General features: G+C 43.6%; 2 protein-coding genes across 3 annotated transcripts in view; both read left to right on the top strand.

The window, feature by feature from the left end:
* Window positions 1–417: 417 nt before the first annotated feature.
* Window positions 418–14916, top strand: GID8 (GID complex subunit 8 homolog). Of its 2 annotated transcripts, none has more exons than XM_039358120.1 (5): window positions 418–554; window positions 7662–7791; window positions 9571–9767; window positions 10552–10749; window positions 11940–14916. In XM_039358120.1, the coding sequence occupies exons 2-5, from the start codon at window positions 7674–7676 to the stop codon at window positions 12111–12113; spliced, it is 687 nt and encodes a 228-aa protein (XP_039214054.1). In that variant the 5' UTR covers window positions 418–554; window positions 7662–7673; the 3' UTR covers window positions 12114–14916. The 2 variants fall into 2 exon arrangements, with proteins under 2 accessions (XP_039214054.1, XP_039214053.1); XM_039358119.1 differs by lacking the exon at window positions 418–554 and adding an exon at window positions 576–679.
* Window positions 14917–21214: 6298 nt separating this feature from the next.
* Window positions 21215–21978, top strand: part of SLC17A9 (solute carrier family 17 member 9) — a 43072-nt gene continuing 42308 nt past the window's right edge. The window contains exon 1 of the mRNA XM_039358118.1: window positions 21215–21577. The gene's annotated coding sequence lies outside the window, so the exon portion shown is untranslated. The remainder of the gene's footprint in view (window positions 21578–21978) is intronic.

The raw sequence follows: 21978 nt of genomic DNA, 5'->3' as shown, positions 1-21978 counted from the left end.
GTAAACAAACTGTGATTTGGAGTGTCAACCACCATTGAAGTTATTCAGTGTCAACCATTAAATAAACTATGATTCAGTGTCAACCATTAAACAAGCTAATTTGGAGTGTCAATCACCATTAAAGTCATTCAGTGTCAACCATTAAATAAACTATGATTCAGTGTCAACTACCGTTAAACAAACTGATTCAGTGTGTAAAACCACCATTAAACAAACTGTGATTCTGACTCAGACTGTGTCAACTTCAGGAACCAGAAACCGACCACGTGAAGGCTCGCTCAGAGGGAATAAAGTACGCATTTAGAGTTCTTGCTCCGGGCCGAGGCCACATAAGACGCCCCGCCCCCCCTTATAAGATTTCAAGTCACTCGCTTCGTCCTCGCATTTCTTCCGAGCAACCACCATCCCTCTCTTCGCTCTCCGGCGCTTCCAACCTCGCACTTCCTGTCCTCTCCTTCATTCCCGTCTCTATGCCCCCAGCGATTTTTTTTTTCCCCGAGGCCGGCGCGGCGCGATTGGCGGCGGCGTTCTCGCGAGAGGCGCGGCCTGACGAGGTGAGAGCGCGCGGGCGAGGGAAAAAAAGGGAGGGGGGCGGAGCGGGAGAAAGGGCCTGGCGTCGAGGTCCCGGTGGCGGCGGAGGTGGAGGAGGCGGCTGGCTCGCTCGCTCGCTCGCTCCTGGGTGAGTGGCAGAAATGGCGGCCGCGGAGGGGAGGGGGGAAGGCTCGTCCTGGCGGGTGACGGGAAGGAGCCATCTTGGGGCCGCTCGGCGCCTGTGAGAGGCTCGCCTGGTCGCGCGGAGGGGCCCGCCCCCTCCTGGGCCTGCCGCGAGCGCGGAGAGACAGGAAGCCGCAACCTGAGGCGCTCGGAGGCCCAGCGCCGGCCCTGCCCGCTTGCCGGCCTACCTTTTCCCACCGCCCTCCGCAGACACGCTGCTTCCCGAGGCGCCTTTGCCGCCTGCCTCTCCCCTTCCCGCAGTGGGTCTCGGCTTCAAAGGCGCCCCGAGGAAGCGGCCCCCTCGCGCCTTAAGGACCGAGTTCGAGCTTGCCAAATTAAGAGGGCCGCCCTCTTTCGACCCGGGTTGAAGAGAGCGCCTGCCTTTGCTTCGTTAACTCCGCCAAGCTTAGGAAAAGGCGTAGTTGTTTCTGTAACTCGGATACACAACGCAGAAAATAGCTTAGGGGAGGCTCGTTTCCGGCCTTGCGCAAGTAGTCCTCGATTTACAAGTTTGCTTAGTGACCGTCCGAAGTTAAAACGGCCCTGGCAAACAGTTGACTTGTGACCGTTTTTCACACTTAACGACCGTCGCACCATCCCCAGGGTCACCTGATTTACATTTGGATACTTGAGAACTGACTCGTATTTATGACGGTCACGGTGTTCCCCCGGGGTCACCCGATCCCCTTTTGCGACCTTCTGACAAGCAAAGTCAACGGGGGAAGCCGGATTCACTTAACAACCGTGTTACCAATCTTAACAACTGAAGAGATTCACTTAACAAATGTGGCAAGAAAGGTCATCAAATAGGGCAAAACTCACTTAACAAATTTCTCACTTAGCAACATACATTTTGGGCTCGGTTGTGGTCGTGCGGTCTGCCTGTAATTAATTGGGTTAAGAGTTTCTTGTGAAGCCTTTCCTTTCAAAAGATGTTGGCTGGGTGTTGCCTGGCCGTTCATAGAATATAATGAGTTGATTGTGAGGTTTTGGAACTCTAAATGACTTATGGAGGTTTTATGTGAGACACTAAACTCTCAGTCTAATAATTAAAATTGCAAACAAATTTGTGCCGTAAATAATGGTAAGAATCTTATAAAAATGGTGCTGGTGGATATTGTTTTATTTATTAATTTTTTATCCCACACATCTCCCCTACAAGATGTCTCTGGGGTGGCACAATATATTTCTGAGGTTTCCCATTTCTTTGGTTCCAATTGGATGTCAAGCACTCAACTTTCGTTAGGCTTGCAGGTTATTGATAGGACCCTTTCCACTAACTCCTGAATGTTTTTTTAAAAGAACTATTTAAGTACTAATCATGATTATCATGACTCAGCAGGTGGCAGCACCTGACTGATCTTGCCTCAGCAAAGAAGAAAAGCAGAGTTGGGCCTGAGTGAGGGATGGGAGACCATCAAGAAAGGCAAGCATTGTAGACTAAATGTGAAAGTAAAAAAAAAAAAATGTGAAAAAAAAGCAGGTCCTTATTGCTGCTAGGACAGTGGTTCTCAACCTTTCTAATGCCGCGACCCCATAATACAGTTCCCCATGTTGTGGTGACCCCCAACCACTTATACATCACCTGGTGCCAGGGGTGTGGCCAAAGAAAAGGGAGAAAAAATGGCGGACAGCCTTGTTTGGTGAACCCTGTGAAATAGTCATTCGACCCCAAATGGGGTCCCGACCCACAGGTTGAGAACCACTGTGCTAGGAAAACTACAGAAATGTTTATGTTGGCGAAATCTATAGCTATTTATACTATTTGAGAAAAAGATAAGCTAAAGTTGTAGAGCTAACATTGTTTGCAATTCTAGTAAGCTCTTGACATTCACTTTCTAAAATAAAATATCCTTTTCCACTTAGGTTTCCTTTGCCATTCTTCAAGTCATTTTTTTTCAAGCTGGAACAGTTTGAAAAGTGGTTTTTAGTTATAGTAGGATATCTCTCTTTTAAAGAGGAGAACAAGAGGTTCTGAGTATGCAGATAAACATGGGGCATATTTACATCATGGCAATTTGCTTGATTACTGTGTGCTTATAGATTGTTAAAAGGTGAGCTGTGAACCAGAAAGTCAAAATTATACTTTGCTATTTCACCTCAGTACATGTCTTTAAGATAGTCAGCATTTCCTAACCTTCCAACTGCAGCTCAAAAATAAGATTCCAACAAAATAGATGTCTATTATTATGCTGTATGGTATAAGAATTACTGAAGTAAATATCCCATTGATTCTACCTTTGCGGGGGGGGGGGGGGGCTTTGTATAATTTGTGAATTTTTTAAAAAAGTCTTTTTCATGTTTAAATAATTGCAGATAGAATTACATATTTGGATGAATGGCCATTCAGCATTTTTTAATCTGTCTTCGACATTCCTATGTTAGAAAATTGCTGTCTTAAATTTATCCTGAAAAGTTATGAGGTCCCCATTTTGTCACTTCTGTTTGTCTGTATATTTTGGGGAATGAACAACATTATTGGCAAGTTACGGCATGTATTGTTTTGGAAAGCAAATATGACTCCCTGATTAAACCAATTATATTGTTAGATCCTGTGAATCTTAAGGAACTTGTGGACAGATTCTTAGTGCTGTTAGCATTGCCTCCTGTGTATAAAATCCATAACCCTTCTGGCTGGTAAGACCACCTGTAGTTGAATTTGAGCAGTAGCAAATTCATCCTTGAACAAAGGCATAGTGAAAAAGGTGGTGGTACACCCATCTTCAAAAAAACTTTCACTGGATACAATAATATTGCACAATTTCAATCCAGTCCCCAACTTCCCTTTGGGAGTGGGGGAAGACTATGTAGAAGACGGTTGGGCTGCAACTTAAGAGGGATATAGAAGAAACAGATTATCTGAACCATTTTGAGTCACCTTTCAGGCCAGATATTCTACTGAGGCAGCATTGATTACATTTGTGGATGATTTCTGGTAGAATAAGGGGGGTGCAGTTCTTGGTGACTTCCTGTACCATTGATCATCATTCTTTGGACCAGTTTAGTATATGAGCAGGGGAAGTACTATTTTGCAGTAGTTCTTCCTTCTCTGCAGTTTGTGTCGATAGGGAAAGGCAGGTCAAACCCATGGCCCCTGCTTTCTGGAATTCCTCAGGCCTGAGCATTTTCCCCATCGCCTTTAACATGTACATGAGTATGCACAGTCTATATGAGCATGCATAATGCAGGTTATCTGATGTTTTGGACTCTGTTATCATCGGAATCCAAGTGATGCTGCTAAGATGCTGACCTAGTGTCTGTTTGGGGAGAAACGGGATCAGTCCTAGCAAGATAAAGTAACTGATTCAGGAATTGGACATCTTATCTTTAGTTCTCAATCAAGTTCTATTTCTTCAGACAGAACTAGTTTGGGAATCTTCTTGGGCAAGGGTAGGCAACCTTGACTCTTTTATGACTCGTGGACTTCAACTTCCAGAATTCCTGAGCCAGCATGGAGCCAGTTGAAGTCCACGAGTCATAAAAGAGCCAAGGTTGCCTACCCCTGCCCTTGGGACTAATGGCTTCTGATGGAAGAGTGAGTGACACCTATGGCTGGGAGGATTTTTGCAGAGATCAATCTTATGCACTAGTTTTAGAGCTAAAAGCCCATTTTAGTGGTTTAAAGTTAACTACTGCAGTACACTCTGTGTAGGGTGTCAAAAACCAAGAATTCTACCATTCAACCCTGATATTCATTTATATACTTCTTTGGGGATTTATTGCCAAAAATATTTTCTGGACATGTCTGAAATCTGAAGATAGCGTTACATATCATTTGATAAACCCCAGATCAGAAGACATCTTAGTGTTTGGTCAAGAATGATAGTGACTCTGGAGGAGACCTAAGCCAGGGGTGGCGAACCTATGGCACTCAGAGCCCTCTCTGTGGGCACGCGCGCCATCGCCCCAGTCCCAGGCCTTCAGCTGGGTTTTATAAAACCTTTTCGCTTTAGGCCTCCGCCGTGTGCAAAAAAAAAAAAAGGTTCAATCAATGAGTCAATTTCAACTTGTCGCAGAAAAAAAAAAGATCTCGCAAAGTTGGAATTGATTGATTGAACTTTTTAGTCCCACCCAGTTTGCCATTACCACCACAGCCACTCCCAGCCAATGAGCCACGCCCAGCCAATGGGCCACACCCACCCGGCACCCGACAATGCATAAGTGGGTTTGGGGTTGCAGTTTGGGCACTCAGTCTCTAAAAGGTTCACTATCACTGACCTAAGCCATAAGGAAGCCGGGCCATTGATAGTACCAATATTGAAGGAGGAATTTCTTGTTTTACAAGTATGTATAAGATTGAAGAATGGTATGAGAGAACTTGAAATTGTTGTATCAGAATTGCACACTAAATTGCGTATTTTGGGAAGATATGACCTTAGGTTTATGGAATGGGCCACTTTAAATCAGATGAGTATGTGAGATTATGCAAAGGAATAGATGCCAATATTACTCAAAAAAATGCTTGAATATGTGGTTGGCTATAACTTAACAGCAGATCATCTATAGTAGAATTTGTGGTTTTATGGTGAATATCATGATTTCCAAGTTCATATGAGGTGAAACAGTGAGGAATTCTTTGGCAAATAGGGCTAAACACTGTACAGACTTAACAATACAGTACAATATTTTTATTGGCTGGATTGAATGCAGGTATTGAAAAAAAATAAATGATCCTGAAAGTACTGAAAGATTTACACCAGGCATGTCAAGCTCACGACGTCACGTGATGTTGTGTGACATATTGTGACTTTTTCCCCATTGCCGGCAATGGGGTGGGCGCAGTTTTGGCATGACGCATCCAGCCCGCAGGCCTGCAGTTTGACATGCCTGATTAATACTCAATAAATGCAATAATACAGGAGATAGGTTAATACATTTTATGAAGAGATTTATTGATGACACTTGCTTCAAGTTTCAAAAATGCAGATTGTGTGCATGAATAGAACTGAGTGCCCATGACTGTAATTGGCTTGATCATTTAGGTAACAAAAACAGGGTGAAGAAGTGCAATAGAATAAGACAGACATTTCTAGAAACAGACTATAAGTTACTGGCATTTTACCTGCATAGTTGATAACAATTTAGTAAATTAAAGAGTAGATATGATATCAAAATTAATTCTGAAAGATATATAGTGAGAATATTACTTCATACACGTTCTGTATGCTTACCTTATATGAAATAAAACTTTAACAATGGTAAGAGATAAGAGATGTTGTGAAAATTGAAGTAGAAAAATAACCCTCAAATTTGTATGAGTAAAAGATCCAAGTAGCTTTCAGAAGAAATTATAACAGACAAAAAAAGAAGGAAGCTTGGTCCCACAGTAAGGATGAATTATATAAATGTAGCATTTTTAGTGTCAAGCAATCATGTCTGAACACGGGTCTATACTTCAGTCAAGATTGTCAGCAAGTAGGGGAGTATAATAGTGCAAAAGTGAGGGATAGTTTTAAGAACAAAGAAATTGCAGGAAAATTTACAGTTAAGGCATGAATAGTTGAGTAAGCTTGGAATACAAGCAAAGGATATTAAACAAAGATGGGAAGATACAGTATAGATATAAGATTTACTGACTGAAAAAATTGTATGCCCATGGATCTTATATACAATAATCCAGGGTAGCCCCTAAACAAGATCAGTAAAACAAAATAAGATTTAAAAAGCAATACACAACAATAGCACTCTCTGATGCCCTCAATACCTGTGCTTCCATCAAACAGTTACATTTCTATGTTTGCTAGGCTTCATTCACACCATAACCCAGTGTCTGGGGGAAGAGCCAGCTCTTTGTGGCTCATAGAAAAACAAAAACATTTAGGGAGACTGTACACAACAGGTGACTGCAATAAAAAACAAAGTGCAAAATGCAGTGGAGCAGCTATTAAATACCAGGTGCTTATGAAATGCCTATTTAAAGCTGAGGGTGAAAGGAAGTGCTAACAGATCTGTGTCAACAAATATGAAACAAGATTGTATGGTTGGAAAATACGTATGCCTACACCAAACAAAAGATATATAAAGCAATGTGTAGATTGTCAAAATAGGCTAATTTCTTCACACAAGTCAAAATATTACTTAAAGTCTTATAGAGTAGAGCCATAAGGAGAAGCAACTTTTAGAAAAGCAGCAGGCTTTACAAGGTCAGATAGGTAACCTAAGATGGAATACAAAGAGAGCAAGTGGGGTTTTCTTTCGCATTATTGACTACAGCAAGGCTTTTGTGTTAAGTGTACCAGAATCTAGGTTAATGGGTATACCAGAGCACTCGCATATTCTTCTGAGGACTCTTTATTATGAGCAAGAAACTATTGTAAGAACTGAAACAAAGAGGTCGAGAATAGGAAAGGGAGTAAATGAAAGATGCATATTGTTCCATATCATCTGTTCAGCTTATTCAAGGAATAGAAGAATGGTAAGATTGGATAAAATGATAGCTTGAATCAAAATAGGCAGCTAGAACATAATCATTTTGCGAGTGGAATTTGACGTTATCAAAGTCAAAATTATAGATTCATGTCATCTAGCATGTGTATTGAATTTCTATTTGACAGCAGAGAGGTCTGCTAGAAAATGCAAGTCTTTCATCAGAGTTAGAGAGCTGCATTTAATCTTACGGCTGCAAATTTAACTTTGCTTTCTACCATTTTTTTTACTGATGCTAAACAATTAGCTACAACGAAATCTCATTCTAATTGATCATTGGAGTTGTGTGTCCATCATTCAGAAAGTAAGTCAGCACAATAATGTACATCACTTGAGTAATGAAGTACCTGTAGTTCTGCAAATATTGCAAAGTACATCTTCAAAAAAAAATCGTTTCATGGAAAGTTTCTTGTACAGAGATCTGGTAAAGTCGGGGTTCACTGTATTTTAAAATTGTTTTTGTTTCATGTAACCAAGATTGTGTCTCGGGTGGATAAAAATCTCTTATCCTCTCTTTCTAGTGAAGGACAAAAATGAGTTATGCGGAAAAACCCGATGAAATTACAAAAGATGAGTGGATGGAAAAACTCAATAATTTACACATCCAAAGAGCTGACATGAATCGCTTAATTATGAACTATCTTGTTACAGGTAACAATCACTAGATTTGCGATTGCCTCTTAATTTAAGAATGGTATTTTAAGAACAGCATTTCCAGCACATGTTTATATTCATTGATGGCACTATATTAGAAGAGTCTTGTGAAGACCGAAAACACCGCTGCTACCCACTCCACAATCTGTAATTATGTGCCCTATTATTATGTAAACTGTGAAAAAGTTTTTTTTTAAGTTTTTTATTTATAAAACAGTTAAAACAAAAATGGACATAACATAACATTCCAGTGTATATATTCCTAACAATTTGTTCCTCATCTTACATATAATTCTTAATCTCTATATATACATATCGTGTGCTGATATGGATAGGCTCACAATGGAAATGAAGGACAAGACAGAGTCAGATTACTTTGAAATCTGGGACAAATTCTATTGTTGGTGTGAATCAAGGAGAACTGTTCGGGTTTTAAGTTAGTGTTAAGATAGAGATATATAAAACTGTATGTTGGTATATAGAGAAACAAATTAGAGACTGTATTGTATAAAAAGTTTAAGTTTTAACAATGGAGTCTCTTCCTAGAAGCTTACAGGCAAAAGGACAAGTAGAAAAAAGGTTATCTCAGCCTTCCTGCTCAGTTAAGACTAAGTCAGAATTTTAGCCACGCCTCCTTCTGGGCTGACCTTCCCAGTTTTTGACAAGGGTGAAGCAAACATGACGAAGTCTGACGCATTGGCTCCTCCAACTAACGCACAAGCCAAGACGGCCGTAAAGGGTGGGTGTGGATTCTACACCATCATGCTGAGAAAAGGCGTTAAGGTAAGACAACGCTCCTTATCCAGCATGATGAGTGTGGAATCCACCGGTGGGACATACCAAAGCCGCTCATGTCCCTATGGGGGGGGAAAGAGTCTGGGCTTGTGTCCCACTAGAACAGCGGTTCTCAACCTGTGGGTCGCGACCCCATTGGGGGTCGAACGACCATTTCACGGGGGTCGCCAAACAACGCGATCCGCCATTTTTTGTCAGCTGGCGGCACCGCGCATGCGCGCTGCACATGGGGAGGCACCGCGCATGCGCGTCACACATGGGGAGGCACCGCACATGCGCGCCACGCATGGGGATGCCGCCGCAAATGCACGGCACGCATGCGCGGCGCGTCCTTATGACTGGAGTCGCCAGAAAAAAAAGGTTGAGAACCACTGCACTAGAAGAAACCACTTGTTGCAAAACCCTCCTACCAAATGCGGCATCCACCGCTGCACATTTATCCAGCTTGTAATGTCGTATAAATGACAACGGAGAAGATCAAGTTAGTGCCCTACAGATCTCCTCAACAGATGCCTGGGTAGACCAGGCCGCAGTCGTAGCTGCACTGCGTGTGGAATGGGCCGTGACATGTGAAGGAACCGGGAGAGAATGAGAGAGATAGGCACGAGCGATGCATGCCCTAATCCACTTTCCAATGGTCGAAGAGGAGACCTTCTGACCCAGGGAAGAGGGTTGGAAAGACACAAACAATGCTTCCGACCTACGAAAGGCCGAGGAAAAGGAATAGCTACTAATTTTTTTCAGAAAGTTTCTATTAACTTCAAGAACTGGCCATTGAGGAAGTTAGTTCTGAGAAGGAGCTTTAGTAAGAGAATTACATCTTTTAATCTTTCTTGTCCTCTTTTGCAATCAGAAACTTCAGGTCCTTTTTTTTATTGTCAAAGCAAAAACACCAAGAGTCATTCAGTGCCGAAAGCCTTGTAGATGACTTTTTTTTGTTTGTTTACTTCGTAACAAGTTTCTTCTTCCATTTCATTTCAGAAGGTTTTAAAGAGGCTGCTGAGAAGTTTCGAATGGAATCTGGAATTGAACCTAGTGTTGATCTAGAGACGCTGGATGAAAGAATAAAAATTCGGGAGATGATTCTCAAAGGCCAGATTCAGGAAGCCATTGCACTGATCAATAGCCTTCATCCAGAGTTATTAGACACAAACCGGTACCTTTATTTCCATTTGCAGGTAAGCTAACAGATTTAGAGATGCAGGGATTATAGTTAACGTATCTAAGTAATAAATTTATTGGTTATTTAGGAACTACAGTGATTGAATTCATAATTTATCTTAATATGTAGGGTAGACATTTTGAATGCCCTTTGACCTTGTGAGAATATAATTGTATCAGATATTTAAATGTGAACATTGGAACTGGCTAGATGCTCCAGTCCTGTATTATGTTCATATTGGCCTTGACATTAACCTGAATCAAATTGGAATTGGGGAGGATTTGCTATCCATGTTCTTGTTGCCCTTAAAAGTATTTAAATGTGCAGTTCTTTAGATGAGCATTAAAACTCCAAATATCTTAAGCCTGAAAAGGCAATCTTTGAATGATAGAATCACATCAGAGAGGTTTAGGACAGGGGTAGGCAACCTTGGCTCTTTTATGACTTGTGGACTTCAACTCCCAGAATTCCTGAGCCAGCAGGGCTCAGCTTGGAAACCTCTCTCTTTCCCCTCAGCATGACTGGCTCAGGAATTCTGGGACTTGAAGTCCACGACTCATGAAAGAGCCCAGGTTGCCTACCCCTGGTCTAGGACATGAAGTGTCCACATTCTTCATTTATTGACACAATAAAAGCTTGAAAACTTGCATAGCTTTGCTTCTGACCGTTAGATATTTTTTTTTAAAAAATTAAAGATGTTTGATCAAAGCCGGATATTCAGATGATGTTTATGGTGTAGGAGAGAAAATGTGTTTAACTTCCTATTTCTGTTTCCCCCCCCCCCCCTTTGATCTGTGCAGCAGCAACATTTAATCGAACTGATTCGGCAGCGGGAAACTGAAGCTGCTCTGGAGTTTGCTCAGACTCAGTTAGCAGAACAAGGAGAAGAGAGCCGGGAATGTCTGACGGAGATGGAGCGCACACTTGCTCTCCTTGCTTTTGATAATCCAGAGGAATCCCCTTTTGGAGATTTGCTCAACATGATGCAGAGGCAGAAAGTAACTACTAGTTATGGAACTAAAATTAAAGATTGCAGAACTCTTAACTGCTGGTTCATTTACGTTTATCTCTTTAGTGCAGGGGCTCCCAACCAGGCGTACGAGACAGTGTTCCAGGGGGTTTTCAAAACTTGGGTTTTCAACATTATAGTGCAATGTGCATAATTTGTTGCCATTATTTCAAACTTTTGTAAAGGGTGCAGGGTATAGAAAAGGTTGGGAACCACTGTCTTAGTGGGTTGTGGAGAATAGCTAGCTTTATATCAGGGGTTCTCAGCCTGTGGGTCGGGACCCCATTTGGGGTCGAACGACCATTTCACGGGGGTCGCCAAACAACGCAGTCCGCCATTTTTTTTCCCCCTTTCCTTAGCTGTGCTACTCCCTTTTATTCTATTGGCTTTTGAAAGCCAATAGAATAGACTCTTGAATAGAGTCTAATTCTATTGGCTTTCAAAAGCCAATAGGAATTGTCCAGGCTGTCTCTGCCCTGTTGAGCCCGCCTAAAGTCCCATTCTGCAAACGGGGCTGCACCAGTTGAGTAGTCCTTGACTTACGACCGGTTGGGGGTCACGGCATTAAAAAGGTTGAGAACCACTGCTTTATATCTTTTTCATAGTAGATTGAGCAAGCACTTAAAAGAAAATCTCAATCAGCTAAATCGCTTCGTTAATCAACTATTTTAATTAGTTGTGAGAATTCAACTGGATTGGTGAAGCAAATAGGCCTGAGAATGAGAAATATAAAGAAGAAATGACTGCTTACTTTTCTAGTAGACAACTATATCAATAATAGAGATTCTTACCATGATAGGTTTCACGGTATCTGCCCCAAATGGAACAGCATACAATTGTAAAATAAACTTCTATTAGTGGTCTAGTGGTTAAGGCACCAGGCTAGAAACCAGGAAGCTGAATGCTAGTCCTGCCTTATGTACCAATGCCGGCTAGGTGACTTTGGGCCAATCATACATTCTCAACCCAACCCATCGTACAGACTTGTTTTGGGGACTTGACAAGCGAAGTCAATGTGGAAGCCAGATTCTCTTAACAACTGTGTTACTAAACTTAACAGCTGCAGTGATTCACTTAACAACTGTGGCAAGAAAGGTCATAAAACGGGGCAAAACTCAATTAGGTGTCTTGCTTCACAGAAATATGTTACTAATCTAAGTTACTTGTCTCTTTCTCTAGGTGTGGAGTGAAGTAAACCAAGCTGTGTTAGATTATGAAAATCGTGAGTCAACCCCCAAACTGGCTAAATTATTGAAGCTACTACTTTGGGCTCAAAATGAGCTGGACCAGAAGAAAGTAAAATATCCCAAAATGACAGATCTCAGCAAGGGGACAATTGAGGAACCCAAGTAAAATGTGCAGATGGACACTAAATCTCACACCTGCACAGTGATTATACATTTTTAATCAGTCTGTGACTGAAATATTTTTACTACAGTTCAGGACTTTTGCAATTTGGTTGTGTGTTTTTTTGTTTTTTTGTTTTGTTTCTTGGCAAGCATACGTAAAGGGAAGGGGTCCCTTTTAAAATGCAGCAAAATGGCATTGGAAAAAGCATTACATCACTTTTTGTCCATCTGACTTAGGCTATGCACTGTCGTACTTTTTTAGCCAAATACCAAGGTTCTTTTTTAAATACTGTGCTGAAGGTTTGCAGTGTCTGGCCACTGAGACATATTTTGGTAGCCAGCGAATTGATGTTAAAGCTCTTGGCAACTCTCCAGTTAAACTTCACCTGTTTTTCACTTGAACATGGACTTATTTCTGTGTTAATTTATAGCCAAATATGCATTCCCTATTTATAAGCTTGCAATTGGTTAAAGTGATCATTTTGTAAACCTCCTGCCAGTGTTGTTTACTGCATAGACTATAGTATAGAAAACTTGTAAGCTGTAATTGAAGATAGCTGCCCTTGCTTTTCACACCTTGGTGACTTATTTATATGGGGCTGAATGTTATGTTCATGACGGGCCTCGTCCTCTCAGAAGCATTGCGAAAAATAAAAGCATTTTCTTTTGTAGTTTTCAAGAATGACCAAAATAGCCTCTGAAGAAAAACGTAATCACATTATAGGTAGGCGTTCTTTCCCCAGAGTTTTTTTGTGGCTCTATTTCTTAATGCCAGTTGCAGTCATTACACTGCTTGGGGTGACAATTACAGCCTTAAAGCCTGTAATATATTTACGGACAATATGAAAATGGAAATAATGTTAGCCATTCCCAGTAAGAAGAAATAGCTTAATGTAAACCCAGTGGAACAGTATAAATGTTTGGGGGCCATAATTTTTAAATGATGGAATTATTTTTTTAACAGTTTCTTATCTTGGGTAATTGGTACTGATTTTTTACAACTCTCCTCCCTGGAGCCCCCATCTTTATGATGGGAGTGTGGTTATCATGGTTCGGATTTATTTCTAGTTAAAGCCCCTGTAATTCCATGAGTTATTTCTTACTCAGTTGCTGCATTGCAGTCTCCTTTATGGATGGTTAATGGCCATGCAAGGCTGATTTAAAAACATGGTTCCCCTATCTGGCTGGTAGTAATAAATGCTTAATCTGGCTAGTTTCAAGATTACCATCCTGCAACTAACTCAGTTATCTCCCAAGATTGCTGAAGCCTAGATATTTCCAGTTGCCAAGCTCTTATTAATGTTATTGCCAACTAGGAGCAATCTGCCTCTCTGTGCTTATTTTACACCTTTCTGCCAAAAGGAGGGGGAAAAAACAGTATGTCATTTAGCTGTAGCCTAGTACTACTTACTACTCCTAGTGCTCTTGGTGAGTAAATGAGCAAGCTATATAGCACACAAACATTTGGCTTTCAGCAGGGTTGTTGCTACAGTCGTTGCTTGGTATAATAGACTACCGGAAGCTTCTCTATATTGCTCCTAAAAACAATTGAGAGTGACACAGTGGAGGTTCCTGATGAGGGATATGTATTTGTATGCAGGTGCATTCTGGATGAGGCCCACGGCTAGACTAGTGTTAACAGTAGTTCGAAGATAAGATGGCACTTGTATTTTGCACTGAAGCTTGTACAGCCTATCGGAGAGAAAGCTCTGACAGAACATGACTTAACATTTTGGGAGATCACTCAACCTGGGACTGATGGTCACGGAGAGTTCAGTGTCCTGGGTTATTTTATATTCTTGAGGAATGTTTCCTAACAACTCGACTTGGCCTGGGAAATTCTTTGGATTGACTAAGCACAGCTACGCTGAAAGTCAAAACGTCTAGGCCAGGGGTAGGCAACCTTGACTCTTTTATGACTCATGGACTTCAACGCCCAGAATTCCTGAGCCAGCATGGCTGGCTCAGGAATTCTGGGAGTTGAAGTCCATGAGTCATAAAAGAGCCAAGGTGGCCTACCCCTGGTCTAGGAGTTCTTCAGATAGGACCAATTTATCTTTCCTCTTCTGGAGATAAAGCCAGAGTCTCCAAACTTGGGCAACTTTAAGACTTGCAGACTTCAACTCCCAGAATTCCTCAGCCAGAGGAATTCTGGGAGTCGAAGTCTACAAGTCTTAAAGTTGCTAGGTTTGGAGACCCCTGGTTTAAAGCCTCAGCTTTCAACGTAGTTCTGACCAAAAGCTGATGTCCTGTGTTGCAGCCATGTTTAAGAGGTCTCCTTTATGTTCAAGCATTCTGTTGAAGCCATGGTTGCATAATAACTGGAATTTAAGAGTGTTTTAAGAGCCAAATATGCGATATAACTATGACAGTTTACTTAATTGGTTTTTGTTAAAAACATCTCACACTGAAGCAGCTTTAATCTGTAAAGGTTTCTTGGGGGTAACTTTAGAGAAAAATATTTAAAATGGTATGAAAGAAAGCTATGCATTTTACAGAGTGTGCAAAGGTGTAGTCCCCGTGGTACTTTTAGGGATCTTTATATTCACATGTATATAAAATAGTTTGCATATACAAATTATAATATAATCAATTTGAATTATTCTCAGATGGGGAGGGTGTAAAATATAACTGATGAAAATATTATTCACAAAAATTAAACCCCACAGCCCTCACTACATAAATGAATTTTTGTCATACACATGAGAACTGTCTTGCCTAGTGGCTGTGAAAAATGGTTGCAATTTATCTCCATAATGTTAGATCACCACTCTTCACTGCTTAGCATTAAATACAACTTTGATCAATGCGTTTCCCCTCTGGTTTTTCTTCTACTTTATTTTTGTGAACCTCTTTATAGAAACAATATTTCAGAGAATACAAGTGTGCTAATCGCTCCTCTCGGTCTGACTAAATTTTGCAATCCACGCAGCGAAGACTGTTATACGTACAGCACACGGTATGTATGTTTGAGGGGGTGTGCAAAGCATTTTGAATTCAAAATGGGTTGTTCTAGCTACTCCACAAGGGATCCAAAGTTGGAAGGTAGGCTCAACTGTCACAGCAACAACATATATAAATATAGGTAGTCCTCAACTTATGACCACAACTGAGCCCTGAATTTCTGTTGCTAAGGGAAACATTTGTTAAGGGAGTTTTGCCCCATTTTACGAAATTTCTTGCCAGAGTTGTTAAGTGGATCGCTGCAGTTGGTAAACTAGTAGCACGGTTATTAACTGAATCTGGCTTCCCCGTTGACTTTGCATGTCTGAAGGTTGCAAAAGGGGATCACATGACTCTTGGACACTGCAGTCGTCATAAATACGGGTCAGTGGCCACAAGCATCTGAATTTTCATCCTGTGACCACGGGGATGCTGCGATGGTCGTAAGTGTGAAAAACGATCATGAGTCACTCTTCGCTGCTGCTGTAACTTTGAATGGTCACTAAACGAACTGTTGTAAATCGAGGGCTACCTATAACATAAAAATAATGCTGGTTCGTGCAGGTTTTGGAGAAGGAGCTATGTTTAGTAGGCACATTGTTGGAATGAATGAAAAGGAGACTAAGCACATCTTAAAGGTAAGGCAAGGATAGGCAACCTTGACTCTTTTATGACTCATGGACTTCAACTCCCAGAATTCCTGAGCCAGCATGGCTCAGCTCGGAAACCTCTCCCTTTTCCCTCAGCGTGGCTGGTTCAGGAATTCTGGGAGTTGAAGTACACAAGTCATAAAAGAGCCAAGGTGGCCTACCCCTGGTCCGATAAGGGGAGCCTGTGAAGGAATTAGCTCTGCGTGTTGGACAAAGCCATTCAGATTCGTTTTCAGTTGGATCCCAGCCTTGTGACACGTCTGCTGGAGATGCCCATGGAGGAATCTTGCCCTGTTATCTAGCCGGTTGGGCCTGAGGAACTGACTTTAAAACTGAGCTCAGCCACCTGCTATATTCCTAGATCGGGGGTCTTCAAACTTGGCCCTTTTATGACTTGTGGCCTTCAGCTCCCAGAATTCCTCAGCCAGGCACATGTGCCTGGCTGAGGAATTCTGGGAGTTGAAGGCCACAAGTCATAAAAGGGCCAAGTTTGAAGACCCCTGTCCTAGATTAATGCAATGATTTTAAGCAGTTCAATAAAGTTTTATTTTCCCCCCCCCATAGGAAAATAAACGTAACTTGTATCTAAATTATTCCTGTTTTGTAATGACAGGGATTTTGTGTGACCGTCAGTGTTAGCGTTTGGAAAAAAAAAAAAACATTCTTCAGTTTTGCCATGGAATGTAAGCAATCAGGTTTTGGGTTTGAAAAAAACAACACCGTGGCCACAATTAGAAAGTCACTAGTTGATTATTTTGTCATTGTATCAGTGTCTTGGCTCCATTTCAGCCATTGTAACTTGGCTGTATTATGTTTTCTGTACTAAAGCCATCTAAAGGACATTTAGATGGCATCGGGACAAAGGAATACCCTATTTTCCAGCGTATAAGATGACTTTCTAAAGTGCGGAAATTGGCGCCGAAGTCGGGGGTCTTATACGCCGAGTTGTCTTATATGCCGGAAATTACGGTAGTTTCCGGCGGATAAGACGACTTTCTAGGCATGGAAATCCTCACTGAAGTCTGTCGTCTTATACGCCAGAAATACGGTACGTTTATTCACCCGTCATGCTTGCATCCTAGGTTTATCCCAATCTGAAAATTGCGAGTAATAATTTGTGTCCAACCTTTTACTGATTCCCTCACTTGGATTGTGCTGTCAAATGATTGTCAGTTCCTAGGAATTACATGGAGTTTTTCTTCCCCACAATCCTCAATTTTTAAGAAAAATCCACAATCCACAATTTTTAAGAAAAGGCTAGACCAGGGGCAGGCAACCTTGGCTCTTTTCTGACTCGTGGACTTCAACTCCCAGAATTCCTGAGTCAGCTATGCTCCAATACGGTCTTCCAATGGTGCATCCATCACCACTGGATCTGAGCCCATCTACCTGATTATGCTTTTCTGTTTCGCTCCCCTTTTCCTAACAGAGACTTCTCCTGGGTCTTAATAATAATAGTAATAGTAATAATAATAAAGTTGGAAGGGATTTTGGAGGTCATCAAGTCCAACCCCCTGCTCAGGCAGGAAACCCTATACCAGTGATGGCGAACCTTTTACAGACCAAGTGCCCAAACTGCAAACCAAAACCCACTTATGCATCATTGGGTGCTGGGTGGGCGTGGCCCATTGGGTGGGTGTGGCCAATTGGCTGTGCTGGCCCATTGGGTGGGTGTGGCTGCGAAGATAATAGCACACTGCGTGGGATTAAAAAGTTCAATCAATTCCAACTTTGCAAGATCTTTTTTTCCTGCAAGAAGTTGAAATTGATTGATTGAACTTTTTTTTTTTTTTTTTGCACACGGTGGCAGAGGCCTAAAGCGAAAAGGTTTTATAAAACCCAGCTGAAGGCCTAGGACTGGAGCGATGGTGCGTGTACCCATAAAGAGGGCTCTGCGTGCCACCTGTGATATGCGTGCCATAGGTTCGCCATCATGGCCCTATACCATTTCGGACAAATGGCTGTCCAGTCTCTGTTTGAAAACTTCCAGTGTTGGAGCATTCACCACTTCTGGAGGCAGGTTGTTCCACTGGTTAATTGTTCTAACTGTCAGGAAGTTTCTCCTTAGTTCTAGGTTGCTTCTCACTTTGGTTAGTTTCCACCCGTTGCTTCTTGTCCTGCCTTCAGGCCCTTTGGAGAATAGCTTGACTCCCTCTTCTTTGGGGCAGCCCCTGAGATACTGGAACACTGCTATTATGTCCCCCCCCCCTCGTCCTTCTCTTCATTAAACTAGAGATACCCAATTCCAGCAACCGTTCCTTATCCTTCACAGAATGTGTCCGAAATAGGACAGCTTGAGCCTGGTCACTTGTGCCTCGAATGAAGATTTGTTTGACAATCCATTTGTTTGCTTTCCTGGCTGTCCAACGGTATTCCCAGGAGTCTTCTCCAAACTCCGAAGCTGAAAAGCGTCAATACAGGTAGCCCTTGACTTACCAACCGTTTGTTTAGTGACCATTCAAAGTTACAATGGTACCAAAAACCCTGAGTTGTGACCAGTTTTCCCACGACCGTTGCAGCATCCCCAGGATCACAGTTGGGGCACTTAGCAACTGGCATTGTATTTGTGACATGGCACTGAGCTGGGTCATGTGGTCACCCTTTGTGACCTTCCCAGCCTGGCTTCCCACAAGCAAAGTTAATAGGGGAAGTCAGAATCCCTTTAACGACCATACGGTTCACTTAACAACTGCAGTGACTTGCTTAACAAATGGGGCAAAAAAAGGTTGTAAACTGAGGCGCAACTCCTGTAACTGTCTTGCTTAGCAGTGGAAATTGTGGGCTCAATTGTGGTCATGAGTTGAGGAGTGTATTCTTCCTATCCTGCTTCCATAAAGTCCGACTTGGGTTTCCATGGGGCGTCATGGGGAATACCAGGCCTTCGAGATTCTGATCTTTGTATTTATTTGAAAGATCATGACTTTTATCTTTTCCAAGGTCTTCATGGCTTCATGGCACAGTGCAGTAAGAAGAAATAGGGGGGACATGATAGCAGTGTTTCAATATCTGAGGGGCTGCCACAAGGCAGAAGGGGTCAGCACCAGAGGGAAGGACAAGAAACAATGATTGGAAACTGATCAAAGAGAGAAGCAACCTGGATTTAAGGAGAAACTTCTTGACAGTGAGGACAATCAACCAGTGGAACAGCTTGCCTCCAGAAATTGTGGGCGCCCCATCACTGAAGATCTTTAAGAAAAGACTAGACAATCACCTGTCTGAGATGGTGTAGGTTCTCCTGCTTAAGCGGGGGGGGGGGGGCTGGACCTCCAAGGTCCCTTCCAGCTCTATTCTATATCTCACCCAGCGAGTCCTTACAGACACGCCTCTCATGTTATTTTCATCCAGCGACGTCTGCAACAATGTAATAGCACTAGCTCTTAGACTTACATACCGCTTCACGGTGCTTTACAGCCCCTCTCTAAGCTGTTTACAGAGTCAGCATGGTGCCCCCAACAATCGGGGCTCCTATTTTGCCAGGATGGAAAGCTGTGCCTATTTTGCCAGGATGGAAGGCTGCGCCACCATGGCAATAGAATAGATCAGAATAGAATAGCACTACCACTTAGAGACTTATATATCACTTCACAATACTTTACAACCCTCTGTAAGCGGTTTACAGAGTCAGCATGGTGCCCCCCCCCAACAATCGGGACTCCTATTTTGCCAGGATGGAAGGCTGTGTCAACCTTGAGCAGGTGAGACTTGAACTGCTAGCTGTGGGCATAGTTAGCTTGCAATACTGCAATCTAACCACTGCGCCACCATGGCAATAGAATAGACCAGAATGGAATAGCACTAGCACTTAAGAGACTTATATATCACTTCACAGTACTTTACAACCCTCTCTAAGAGGTTTACAGAGTCAGCTTATTACCCCCAACAATCTGGAGGTGCGTGGGGGGGATCTTCAGAGCTGCAGGAAAAGGAGTGCCGGATCTGGCACGGGGGGGGGGGAGATTTTTAAATCTCCCTCAGGCAGGATTTCGTGTGGATCCTCCACCACCCAGAGGATGATCTCCGGCTCTAACCTCTCTGGAGATTCTCAGCCCCACCCAGGTTCGCGGTTTGTCCCAAAGGTGCTTTTTCAAAAGGCAACTGGACTTCCTTGTTTTTTTGCATTGAAGGAGGAGGGGTGACAGGATAACAGTGTACCGATATCTCAGGGGCTGCCCTAAAGAAGAGGGAGTCAAGCTATTCTCCAAAGCACCTGAAAGCAGGACAAGAAACAATGGATGGCAACTAATCAAGGAGAGAAGCAACCTGGAACGAAGGAGAAACTTCCTGACAGTGAGAACAATTAACCAGTGGAACAACCTGCCTCCAGAAGCTGTGAATGCTCCAACACTGGAAGTTTTTAAGAAGAGACTGGACAGCCATTTGTCTGAAATGGTACAGGGTTTCCTGCCTGAGCAGGGGGTTGGACTAGATGACCTCCAAGGTCCCTTCCAACTTTATTATTATAAAGACGTTTCGCTCCTCATAATCCAAGAAGCTTCTTCCGTTCTCCAGAGTTCTTCAGCGAACCGAGGAAGCTTCAGGGGGTGAGGAGCGAGACGCCTTCCAAGCCAAAACCAAGAAACGAGGGGGGGTCCCCCCCCCGGGGCCCTCTGAGCTAGCTTGTTTTCTTGCAGACGTTTCATTACCCTAAACTAGGTAACGTCATCATAGTTAGGGGGCAATAAAGCGCCTGCAAGGAAACAAGCCAGCTCAAGAGAGCACCCGGGACCCCCCCCCCCCTCAGGTCGACCCCGAGCTACACGTATTCTCCTTCCTTGCTTAAAAACCAAGAAAAGTCCACGTGCTGGACCATTGCTCCACGTGGAAAGTCAGCCATCCAATCCCGCGTGGGCAGGACAGTCCAGTTTTGCCTCTTGGAAAGAAGAACCGGGGGAGGGGGTGGGGAAACCTCGCGACCCTGGATGGCTGAGAGTCTCCAGAGAGGCAAGATCGTCCTCTGAGTGGCGGAGAATCCACGCGAAATCGCGCAGAGGGGGAGGACAGATTCAAAAAAAATCCCCCGCGCCGCGTCCAGCCTGCGAGCGTCGGAGAGATTCCCCCGCGCGCCTCCAGCCGGCTCTCTCTCTCTCTCTCTTTCTCTCAACGGAGCGGCCGGCTCTCCGGAGCGCAGGAACGGAGAGCGCGCAGCCGGCCGCCGCTGAATGAACGGGCGCCCGCTGCTCTCCAACGACTCGCCCCTAACGGCGAAGGGGAGCCCCCCCCGCCCCGTCCCGTCCCCCCCACCGCCAGCATCGCCTCCACCCCACCCCACCCGCGCCGACGACGAGGAAGCCGCTCCGGGACGGCGATGACGCCTCCAGCCCGAGGTGGCCCCGTTTGGCCCCTTTGGCGGCTGTCACAAGCCAGACGCGGCCGGGCTCTTTTTTTTTTTTTTTCTTGCGCCCGCCTGCAGGCTGATCCGGGAGGGCTGGGAATTCCCCCGCTTTAGTCTTCCGAAAGTCTCTCCCCCCCCCCCCACGAAGGTTTGAAGTTTCCTTTGCACCCGCAGCCCGGGTTACGAGACTTCCTGGAAGGGGACCCGAGCAGGAAGAGACAAAATTGACACGTGGACTCTTTTTTTTCCTCTCTCTCTCTCTCGCTCGCTCGCTCTCTTCTTCTTGTTTCCCTTGCCAAGGACGGACGGACGGACGGACGGCGGTGATGCTTGACTGAATTTTGTCTCCGGTGCCAACCTGGAATTAGTCGTGGGGAGGACTATCTTCAGGGCGGATTTCCCCCCTCCCCTCCTTTCCCCAAATCAAACGGCTTCCCCCGGGTTGCTGCTTTTCATCCCCTTTCCTCTTCCAAATCCGACTTTTAAGCCCGGTGTCTTCTCTGGGAAGAGGAGTAGCTGGCGAAGACTGCTGCAGTGGTGGCGGTGAGCAAGTTAGAAAACTACTACTACTACTACTACTACTACTACTACTACTACTACTACTACTACTACTACTACTACTACTACTTCCTCTTCTTCTTCTCCTTCTCCTCCTCCTTCTTCTCCTTCTCCTTCTTCTTCCTCTTTATTTATTTATTTCTGAGACTTATATACTGCTTTAAATGCAAGCACTCTCTAAGCCAGTGGTTCTCAACCTGTGGGTTGGGACCCCATTTGGGGTCAAATGACCATTTCACGGGGGTTGCCAAACCACACTGTCCGCCATTTTTTCCCCTTTTCCCTAGCTGTCCTACTCCCTCTTATTGGTGGCCACACCCACTTGGGGGTCACCACAACATGGGGAACTGTATTATGGGGTCACGGCATTAGAAAGGTTGAGAACC

This window comes from Crotalus tigris, unplaced genomic scaffold (assembly GCF_016545835.1).
Source record: "Crotalus tigris isolate CLP2741 ecotype Arizona unplaced genomic scaffold, ASM1654583v1 scf7180000019004.2909048, whole genome shotgun sequence".
Lineage (NCBI taxonomy): Eukaryota > Metazoa > Chordata > Lepidosauria > Squamata > Viperidae > Crotalus > Crotalus tigris.
Note: the sequence above shows the minus strand (reverse complement) of the source record. Positions and strands in the feature narration are given on the sequence as shown.